The sequence below is a fragment of the Periophthalmus magnuspinnatus genome, chromosome 21, assembly GCF_009829125.3.
Source record: "Periophthalmus magnuspinnatus isolate fPerMag1 chromosome 21, fPerMag1.2.pri, whole genome shotgun sequence".
NCBI lineage: Eukaryota > Metazoa > Chordata > Actinopteri > Gobiiformes > Gobiidae > Periophthalmus > Periophthalmus magnuspinnatus.
This window is the reverse complement of record NC_047146.1, coordinates 655,305-666,673: the sequence shown is the minus strand read 5'-3', so window position 1 is coordinate 666,673 and position 11,369 is coordinate 655,305. Positions and strand designations below refer to the sequence as shown.

At 46.0% G+C, this 11,369-nt stretch overlaps 1 protein-coding gene across 1 annotated transcript; it reads right to left on the bottom strand.

Moving 5' to 3' along the window:
• Positions 1-216: 216 nt before the first annotated feature.
• On the bottom strand, positions 217-9,754 carry LOC117389048 (protein NLRC3-like). Its single transcript, XM_055230593.1, has 10 exons — positions 9,661-9,754; positions 8,583-8,717; positions 6,654-6,788; positions 5,806-5,845; positions 5,532-5,715; positions 3,611-5,438; positions 3,377-3,544; positions 3,148-3,312; positions 3,018-3,064; positions 217-2,921 (listed from the first exon to the last, which is right to left on the bottom strand). The coding sequence occupies exons 1-10, from the start codon at positions 9,726-9,728 to the stop codon at positions 2,521-2,523; spliced, it is 3,171 nt and encodes a 1,056-aa protein (XP_055086568.1). The 5' UTR covers positions 9,729-9,754; the 3' UTR covers positions 217-2,520.
• Positions 9,755-11,369: the final 1,615 nt, after the last annotated feature.

The window sequence follows — 11,369 nt, the reverse complement described above, 5'->3', positions numbered from 1 at the left end:
AAGTGCTGGGTCACTTTGAAGGATGGCCCAGGTTTTATTCATAATGTGTTTTATATTGTTGGTAAGGTTGTTGTATTTCAAAGAGATAAAAAGATCAATTGGTGCTTTTTTTTCTGGGTTTCCTCGTGAAATGATTACTGTATATTTTGTTTCATAATATATTGTTTTTAAAAGAAAAGACTGAACTTTAACCAAAGGAAAAGCAGACTGACAAGAGAGGATCTTATTTCATTTATTTATTTAAAGCAGATGAATTAACATGTGTTTAGACATCGTTTCACCATCTACAAAACATTTCCAAACTCCGCCCCCTTCTAAACCTCCCAGATGCAGAGAAACTTGTCCACGCCTTTATCTCCTCAAGGTTGGATTACTGCAATGGACTTTATGTTGGGATACCTGCCAAGGGCAAAACAGCGCCGCCAGAATTCTAATGAAGGCCGGAAAATTTGAACATGTCACTCCCATTCTTAAATCACTGCATTGGCTCCCTGTTAAATTCCGGATCAAATACAAAATTAGTCTGTTTACACATAAATGTATCACCGGTCAGGCACCACTTGCAAGATCTGATCACTGCACAATCCCCAATCCGCACCCTCAGATCTACAGGCAGCATGCTCCTCCAGGTCCCCCCCACCAGGCTCCGTACAATGGGGGACCGAGCCTTCTGTTGAGCTGCACTGCGACTGTGGAACTGCCTCCCTGCCTCAGCTGAGAGCCGCACAGAGCCTGGGCTTTTTAAAAACTAATTTAAAGACCTTTTTATTTAGAAAAGCTTACTGCTGGTGTTTTTAGTTTTTAGCAATTAGCATTTTAATGTTCTTTTCTTGTAGCACTCTGGGATTTTGTTTAATGAAGAGTGCATTATAAATAAAAATATATTATTATTATAAGTACAATTAATGTATATTTTTTTCTTAAGCTCGAAAAGAAGAAAACGTATTAAATCTCGTCTCTGTCTGGGGATGTGTCTTCCTTCTCCTGCCCATTACACCAGAGCGCTGCCTCAGGATGTTCTGTGTGCTCCTGAGTTTAGACTGGCAGCAGCGCTCAGCCACGATGTTGCCTTCTTCTGACCGCATCTGATGTCCCTGACCCCATCCTATCTATCTCCACCTGCTTCTGACCCTGATATGGCTTCTTCTCACATCAAACATTCATACATTTTAATTATGGCACTTTTCTGGACTCTCAAGACTCTTCTCAAAAAAATTCAGTCACTGTTTTCAGTCAATCAAAAATTACTTTTCCGACTCTTAACTGACACAGGAATATGATGTTTTACGTTAAAGTGCTCTGACTAAAGCTGGAGCTAAAACTCCCATTTTTCACTGTTTTTTATTGTCTTTTATTTGCTCCATGTGGCTGTGATTTGTCATGATCACTGCTCTGATGGTGAAACACGAGGCTCTTTCTGTCTGAACCTAGATCAAGGTGTATTTTTCCTGACTCGGGGTTGTGGGTTCGATTCCCACCTTTGGGAACGATGTCACTCACTCTTCACCCTCCACTACTGGACAATATATCAACACATCTCGCACGGATATTTCTGTATTTTCCCAATATTTTTCAGTCCATCACAAATGTGCTAACTGTGTAAATGTCTTGTTGAGGCTCAAGTTTCACTCACAAACTGAACGGACTGTCAAATTCACCACAAAGATGCACAAATGTCACTTTACACAATGTGAGTTCCTGTTCCGCAGCTTTTTCAGTGTTCTTATTTTACACAATAAACTTTATATTTTGATTCTGATATCTTCAAACCATCCTTTTCAATTATTATGTCTCTGATGACATTCCCCTCACCTCTTTGGACCCAAAGATCAGACTAAACGGCTCACTGATAATGCCCTGGTCTTGGTTGCACTTTTTGGGACCCTCTGGTTTCTGCACATTGATTCTGTCCAGGATGACCACAGCTTCCCTGGAGCTACAGGAAATGAGTCAGACTTTAGACACAGATCAGGCAGGAATAGTGCTCAGTGTGACACTATTATATAAAATACTGAAAACCTCCAGAGAAATGAACTGCATTAAACGTGTGCAGAGTCTGTGCAGACACAAGGAGCTGCTGTGCCCAGAAAGAAGCCACACACAGACGTCTGTGACACAATCTGCAAAACCCTCTCCATAAAGTATATGATATCACTACCATTCATTTACTGTATTTAACTGAAAAACTACAGAAAAAACAATATAAAACACTGGTACAAAACAGTTTAGAGCCAAAGAAAAGAACTGAAATACAACATGTTCTTTCCAATCGTTCTTTAATACTATTTAGTGTCTTTATTTGATTCTGAATTTTAACTGTTAATTTTAAGCAGTATTTTGTAGTGTTAATTCTATTGCATATCTTGTTCTCATTTTTCTGCTTTTACCAGAGTCACAGAGCCTCCTTCTTTGTCGAGTGCAAACCCAGGGAACAGAGGCTCAGAGAAGGACGAGGAGAAAGTCCAGAGATGGAACAGTTCTCCATCAGAGGAGGACCTCATAGAAGGACAGAGCTCAGCCTCAGAGTCCAGAAACACACCCACTCTGCCTCTCTCTGAGAGACGGGGGAGGGAGAGTAGTGTTTAAACTCCTGTTGTGCCACACATAGTACTCTCTGTCACCATAGTTTCTCAGACACCAGGACTGATCATTGTTTCCAAACCTACACTCCCCTCCCTTTCCACTTCGTCTGATCCCTCTGTAACTCACTGCTATAGAAAGATCCTCCCCGCTCCAGTCCACCTCCCAGTAACAGCGCCCCCTCAAGGCAGTGCAGCTCAGGACCTGACTGTAGTCTGTGAACCTGTCGTCATGATGTGGATACTCCTGCTCCTCCTTCACATGTGTCACAGTCCGATTGTCCTCAGACAGAAGGAGATGTTTGTGAGCTGTGTTTGGGTCCAGAGAGAACTCACAGGAGTCTGAAACATAATTTATATTATGATTATTAGTTGCATTATTCATATATTATTATATTTTGTTCTGTTTCTACTTTTTGCATGAAATAAAAGACTCACACTTCCTCAGACCTGGGACCATCCAGCGCTCTCCAGCAGGATCCAGTCTGAAACACACAAGTCCAGTTTAGACCAGACCAGAGACCGGGACAAGGACCAGAGGCCAGGAAAAACACCAGTGTGGTCTCACCTGACAGACAGCAGGGGGCGCTGGTCCTGTAGAGCGGTCAGGAGCTCGGCTGAGGGTCCTGGATGGTTGTAGCTCAGGTCTAACTCTCTCAGGTGGGAGGGGGCGGAGCTCAGAGCTGAGACCAGAGCAGCCCCGCCCCTCTGTGAGACCAGACATCCAGACAGCCTAAAGACACAGCATTAACTCATGTGGACACAAGGGGGCAGAATGCATCATGGGAACAACTCACCTGAGTGTCTCCAGCCTGCAGGGGGCACCCTTCAGTCCAGAACACAGCAGCTCCACTCCTGAGTCCTGGAGGTCATTGTGACTGAGATCCAGGTGTGTGAGATTGGAGGATCTGAGGACTGAGGCCAGGGGCCCACAGCTGTGAGGGGACAGTCCACAGCCACAAAGACTGAGGAGAGAGGGACATTAGAGACTAGAACCACCACACAAGGGTTTTAAGACATTCTGGACTTACAGGGCTTTGGTGGAGGCTCTGACCACCGGCACCAGACCCAGGAGAGCTCTCTCTGAGGCCTGGTATTTCCTCAGGTCAAACTCCTCCAGGTCTGAGTCTGAGGACAGTAAGAGGAAGCACAGAGCTGACCAATCAGCAGGAGACATGTTTCTATCAGAGAGAGCTCCTCTTCTCATTTTCTCCTGTATCTCTTTTGCCAGACTGACGTCATTCATCTCGTTCAGGCAGTGGAACAGGTTCAGGCTTCTCTCTGCAGACAAACTCTCTTCATTCAACTTCTGTTTGATGTACTTCACTGTTTCCTGATTGGTTATGTCACTTCCTGTGTGAGTCAGCAGACCCTGCATCAGCCTCTGATTGGTCGACAGAGACAGTCCCAGGAGGAAACGCAGGAACAGATCCAGGTGTCCGTTTGGACTCTGTAAGGCCTGGTCCACAGCAGAGTGGTATAAGGCCTCAGGGTCTGGAGTCATGGAGGGGACAGAGGAGATCTCTGTATCTGAACAGTTTTCAGACTTCTTAGGGTCGGACTCTAGACTCTCAGAGGTCTGTGGTTGCTCCAGCAGGTTCTCTCCAGAGCTGAAGAAGGTCTGATGGACATGAAGAGCAGCCAGAAACTCCTGCACACTCAGATGGATGAAGCAGTAGAACTTGTCTTGGTACAGACCTAGCTCCTCTCTGGAGACCCGTGTGAACACTCCAGAACACACTGAGGCAGCGGCAGCGTCCAGCCCACACTCACTCAGGTCACACTCATAGAAGATCAGGTTTCCTTTCTGCAGCTGCTCAAAGGCCAGTTTTCCTAGAGAGAGCACCATCTCCCTGATCTCTGGAGTCCAGTGAAGGTCCTCCCCTGATCCCTGGTGATACTTGATGTTCTGGACTTTGGCCTGCACCACCAGGAAGTGAACGTACATCTGTGTGAGAGTTCGGGGCAGCTCTGGTTCCTCTGTTTGTTCCAGAAGCTTCTGTATAACTGTGGAGAGGATCCAGCAGAAGATCGGGATGTGACTCATGATGTAGAGGCTGCGGACACTCTTGATGTGGGAGATGATGGCTTTGGCTTCATCTCTGAACCTCTTCTTGAAGTACTGCTTCTTCTGCGGGTCAGTGAACCCTCGCACCTCTGTCACCATGGAGACACACTCAGCAGGGATCTGATTGGCCGCGGCGGGGCGTGTGGTTATCCAAAGGTGAGCGGAGGGAAGCAGCCTCCCCCTGATGAGGTTTACCAGCAGCACGTGCACTGAGGTGGACTCTGTGGGGTCGGTCAGGACTCGGGTTCTGCTGAAGTCCAGAGGAGGTCTGCACTCGTCCAGACCATCAAAGATGAAGAGCACCTGGAGCTGTTGGAAGGACTGATCTTTGGATAGACTGAAGAAGTGGTGCAGCAGTCCCACCAGGCTGAACTGTGTGTCTCTGAGCACATTGAGCTCCCTGAAAGTGAACGGAAACAGCAGCTGGAGGTCCTGGTTGGTCCTGCCTTCAGCCCAGTCCAGACTAAACTTCTGAGTCAGCACCGTTTTCCCCACGCCGGCCACGCCTTTTGTCAGCACCACTCTGGTTGGCTCTGATGAGTGTGGGCAGGGTTTCAAGATGTCTTCACATCTGATGGTGGTCTCTGGAGCGGCCGGTCTGGACGCCATCTCCATGTGTCTGACCTCATGTTCCTGGTTGACCTCTGAGGCTCCGCCCTCTGTGATGTAGAGCTCTGTGTAGATCTCGTTCAGGGGGACGGAATCTCCTGGTGTAGCCACGCCCTCAAACACACGGCTGAACCTCTGCTGCAGATCAGACTTCAATTTATCTCTGAATTCAGCTTTACTTTCTTTAAAGACAGAAGAGTTATAATGTTAAACAAGTCTAATATTTCATATGGGAGGGCATCTGACACACGGGGAGGGCATCTGGAGGTTCTTACTGTCGAACAGGCGCTGGGCCAGATGCTCCTGGTCCATCCTCTTCAGGAAGTCCATGGTGATGTTCAGAACCTCTCTGCTCTCCTCCTCCTCACTCTCGGTGCATTCTGGGTAATCTGAGGCCAGGAGCCTGTGGAGCCTCTGGAGCTGCTGTTGGACAAACCTCAGGACCTGCTCCTCCAGACACTGGAACAATAAGAGAAGAGTTTTAGTCAAAGAGAGTACCTGAGTAGCACCCCCAGAACCCCACACATGCTGCACTCGTGGGGTACTCACCTTGAATATGGCGTCCAGCTGCTCCTTTGGGCCTGGCTCCCTGTAAAAAACAATAAAAGCATCATCATGTATTTGTTCCACACTCATGGTCCATAAAAGAACAGGAGACAAGAGTCAAACTGGGTCATAAAGACAGCTCAGTGTTTCCATAAAGAGCAGTGGTTCTGCACAGCACTAAACCTGGGACCAGCATCACCACCACAGAGTTCACACGCTCAGGACACACATGTAAACATCAGGTTTGTCATGAGAGCCTGAAAAGTGTTCACCCCAGACACAACAGGAGACTGGCACTACTGGCCCTGGGCTTTTCCAGCAGCATTCTGAGGGCATCAGTAGAAGATCCTTTGAGCTTTTGCAGTGTGGCCTTCTTATATTTGCACCACAGTGGGGCTGAATACAAGGGTGTACAGGAGGTCCACACACAGACAGTGAACAGGAGAGTCCCTCTGAGCAGGGACCAGCTGCCTTTGGGACAATTTACATCATCAGGTCTGATGGACAAACACTTGAGCCTCAGGTCTAAAGACCATGGGTGCTGCTGGGAAAATATGTTAGAAAGGCTGATCTTTGGTCAAATGCACTTGAAAAAAGTCAAATTCATCATCTCCTGTAGGACAGTTGTTTCACTCTGATGGTGAATTCAGGGCAGGTTCAGAACAGCTGATTCTCTGAGACCTCTGTACAATCTGTAGAAGACCCTGTGATCCTGTCCCACCTGAACTCGTCTGTCTCACACAGAGTAGCTCCATTCAAACACAGGATCACTGTTTGCACTGATGAAGGACGAGCAGCAGGTGGCGCTGTCCTGAGAACATGCCCAGAGCTCTGGATTAAGCAGATCTTACCTCTGGTCTTCAGGAGGAGCCTCTGTAAATGCAGGAGGATTGGCTTTGGAGCGGTCACTTTTCAGAGACACAGAGCTGGGAGCAGGTCTGGGTTTAGACCCGGGGCCAGGTCCAGTTGGGTCCATGTTGTAGGAGCTGGAATCAGAAGTACAGTCCATTTGAACACAATGTTTTCATGTATTTTTATTATTTATTCATTTTTCTCATTTATATTTCATGTGTTTCATATTTACTTTGCCTGTTCTGACATTTAATTGTGGAACATTCACCACTTTTGTGAAATAAAACAAAGCACTAAAGAGACAGAGCTGTGCCTTAACCTGCAGTTTTATAAATGGCACTGTGCTCATGGCTGATTGGTCCATGTTGTTTTTTCTAACTCTAAACCAGATCTTACCCTGGTCCAGAGCAGGTCGCCGTGTGGAGTCTGTTACCATGGTGATTCACACTGAACTAAACCAAATGATCATCAGGTCTGATGGGCAAAGACTTGAGCCTCAGGTCTAAACACTATGGGTGCTGCTGGTAAAATATGTTAGAAAGGGAGATCTTTGGTTAAATGCAGTTGAAAAAATAAATAAAAATCCATGACCTCCTGTAGGACAGAAACAGTTGTCCCTTGCTATATTGTGGTTCACCTTTCGTAGTCTCACTGTTTCGCGGATTTTTTATTTTTTTTGTGCCCTTTTTCATGCTTTTTTTTTACATTACGTTCCTGACCCTGACCCTAACCCTGATTGTGTTCACCCTGGGGCGTTAAGGCTGTGTTGGACGCCTTAGCGTTTGAAGACAAACGCCTCGATGCGCATCATGGGCGCTCTGGACGCACTTCATCTTGACATGTGTCCGTTGTGTTCTGCGAGTGCCTTTGGATGTTTTGTCTCTTTGTGAATGATGCAGCCCAGGTTGAGCGAGTGACTTTAGTGTCTTTATTACATAAAACACATCAACTGAGGTGATCAGCTCTGCAGCGGTGTGTCTGGGTCTGTGAGTAGCCTTTAAGTTAGCCGGTGTGCCAGGCATAGTTAAGTTGGCGCTAGTTTGTAGCTGATGTCTACATTTTCCGGATAATGATGTCGCTTTGTTACTGTAGTGTAATCTCTGGTTGACGCTGTGCGTCAAACAGCAAAAAGTTCAGATTTTTCAACTTTTCGATGTGTGAACAAAGCGTCTGACACCTGAACGCTCAAGACGCGCTGCATCCATGCCAGATTCATGCTGCTCTGAAGCTTGAAAACATGCTGCAGAAACACAGGGTGGCCAAGTCGTGCATCCAGCATAGACTTTACATGTGAACTCGACGCCCTTGATGTCCAGGTGTGAACACGCCATAAGGGACGTACCGTGTCTCCTGTACAGTACAGAATGTGTTCAGACAAATTCGCAGTGTGACTCTGAAGTGCTGTATGTTTGCAAGTTTTCTCCCTGACAAAACCCACAATGTTGATGAAACGTTCTGCACCGACAAAGGCGCCTATGCCCATGCCCCAAAAGGCAGAGGAAGATGCCAACCATCGCAGAAAAAGTTAGACTTATGGACATGCTGAGGGAAGGAAGAAGTTCTACGGCTGTAGGGGGCGCCATTGCAGAATGAACGAATCTTCGGTTTGTCACATAATGGAGGAAAATAACATAAGGACGACAGTAGCAACCCATTTTAACAAGGAGTATAAAGGGTTGTAGCTGCAACAAGACCATCATAAGGATGGAGTCTGCTTTAGCTTTGAGGATCAGTGACTGCAGGAAAAAGAACATTATGAGACATTACAGTGGAGCGGCGGATGAAGAGGTGTGGTCAGGCGCTCATCTGTCTCACACTGAGAGTGGCTCCATTCAAACACAGGATCACTGTTTGCACTGATGAAGGACGAGCAGCAGGTGGCGCTGTCCTGAGAACATGTCCAGAGCTCTGGGTTAAGCAGGTCTTACCTCTGGTCTTCAGGAGGAGCCTCTCTAAAGTCAGGAGGAGGGGTTTTGGAGCGGTCACTTTTCAGAGACACAGAGCTGGGCGCAGGTCTGGGTTTAGACCCGGGGCCAGGTCCAGGTGGGTCCATGTTGTTGGAGCTGGAATCAGAAGAACAGTCCATTTGAACACAATGTTTTCATGTATTTTTATTATTTATTTCTCTCATTTATATTTCATATGTGATATTTACTTGGCCTGTTCTGACTTTTAACTGTGGAACATTCACTTTTGTGAAATAAAACTAAAAATGTAAAGACAGAGCTGTGTCTGTGCAGTTTTATAAATGGCACTGTGCTCACGGCTGATTGGTCCATGTTGGTTTTTCTAACTCTAAACCAGATCTTACCCTGGTCCAGAGCAGGTCGCCGTGTGGAGTCTGTTACCATGGTGATTCACACTGAACTAAACCAAACCTATTTTCAGAGGCAGAAAACAGTTTCCTCAAACTAAACCTGAACTCAGCCCAAACTTAAACTAAACCTGCTTCTACCAACAGGCCTCAGATGTGGAGTTACTGTGAAATGTGTCTACACCCAGAGGTCTGATCTGCGTCTCCCTCTGCTGGTCACATAATGACATTACACTGAAACTTTTATCAAAAATATTCTACTTTTCTGTGTAAATCCTCAGTTGTCCAGGTCTGATCTAGAGTGAAAGACAAAACTGGACAGATCGTTGTAAGAGTGAAGACGTTTGTCTGCTCGTCTAAGACACTTCTTCTGTTGTGATCAGATTATTGTGAAGGGAGGGGCTAACGACACAAAGTGTAAACATCTACTTGTGTAACAGTGTAGATACAGAACAGATCAGGACTAAACCAGGACTAAACCAGGACTAAACACATCATATAGAACTAAACTAGAAACCCTGAAGTCTGTTTGGAGCCCCGTGTCCCTGGTCCCAGCAGATTGATCCAAAATCCAAAGAGGGGAAGATATTGTCATTTGTTTAGTTAAAATACAGAAAATCGGACTTGAAAATGAGCATAAGGTAAAAAAATGCACAGGCAGAAGTTCCTCAGATTTCAGATTATCTACTGACCAAAAAGTGAGTCCACAATAGACAATGTTACTCGCTCTTTTCAGTTTTTTTTTCTTCATACGACCCATCTCCAACCCACGTGTCCCAGTTTTTCCTTCTCCAACAGAAGGACTAAAGTCTGGTTTGGTCTAAGTCCAAACTAAACCAGTCCACACAGAGCTGGACCAGGGAAGAGCGTTTGTTTTGTTCTTTTAAATGTTAATCATAAGAAAAACTCACTGCGTCACCGTCCTCTGCGCACAGGCCTCAGACACACGGCTCTTTCGTTCAAACTTTCACTTTCGGTCCTGTGACGTCAGTGGCCCCTCCCTCTGTGTGGTGACACTGAGCTCCAGCAGAGGGCGCCACTCTCCAGGTCTGTGGGGAGAGGCAGGAGACAAAAGTGGAAGAGTTTATTGAGTGGACTGAACCAGGACTGAAGCAGGACTAAACCAGGACTAAACCAGGACTGAAGCAGGACTAAACCAGGACTAAACCAGGACTAAACCAGGATTAGAACAGGACTGAACCGGGACTGAACCAGGACTAAACCAGTGCTGTCTTTCTGGTGCTATAGCTCAAATTTTTTGTTGTGTGTGACCCAGAATTTCCTCTGCTTGAAGGAGGATAAAACTGAATACATTGTGTTTGGAACATCCAACTTGCCCAGTATCTGAGCTCCTGGTCTTGTTGCTTTGGGCCCCCATTTTAATCATGTTGTCAAAAACTTGGGGGTGAAATTGGACAGCGGTCTAAAATTTGATAAACAAATAGACTCTGTGGTCAGAGCAAGCTTTTTCCAGCTCCACCTCCTGGTGAAAGTCAAACCCTTCTTGAGCCGTGGTGACCTGGAGAAAACCATCCACGCCTTTGTCAGCTCCCGCATAGACTATTGCAACGCTCTCTACGCAGGGACTAACCAAGCTGATCTTCACCGCCTGCAGCTCGTGCAAAATGCTGCAGCCCGCCTGCTCACGAACAGTCGCAAACATGACCACATCACCCCTGTCCTGTCTTTGCACTGGCTCCCTGTCCACTTCAGAATTCATTTTAAAATTGTAATGTTTGTTTTTAATGCACTAAATGGCCTTGCACCTTCTTATCTGTGTGACATTTTGACCCCTCACCAGCCCAGCAGAGCTCTACGATCTGCTGGGTAATATCTGCTGGAGGTCCCCCGGTCCCGGTGCAAACAGTGAGGCGATCGATCTTTTGCAGTGGCCGGTTTAAACTCTGGAACTTGTTGCCCACAGAGTTGCGTTCCATCTCTGACCTGCCTCTGTTTAAAGCCAAACTTATTTATTTAGAACAGCTTTCAGCACTTAGTGGCCCTGTGACTCTTTCCTTATTTTAATGATGTAATATGCTTTGTTGATTTGTATGAAGTTTATTGTTTTTAATCGTGTTTTTAATGTTGTACAGCACTTTGGGCAGCTTTGGTTGTTGGAAGGTGCTATAGAAATAAAGTTTGATTGATTGATTGACCCAGATGCAGCCAAACCCCTCCATAAAATGCCAAGATATTTAGTTTATTGGAGGTAGTATTTTAATTACAGTTATACAAAACAAGAAATATCAAACGTCAGAAATAACTTAGTAGCAAGAAAATATATTTAAGGAATAAATAGAATATTTTAAACTTTCAATAAACAGGAAAACACTCACAGACGATGGTGCGTTCGTACAGATGATGGTCCCTTCGTACAGGTGATGGTCCCTTCGTACAGGTG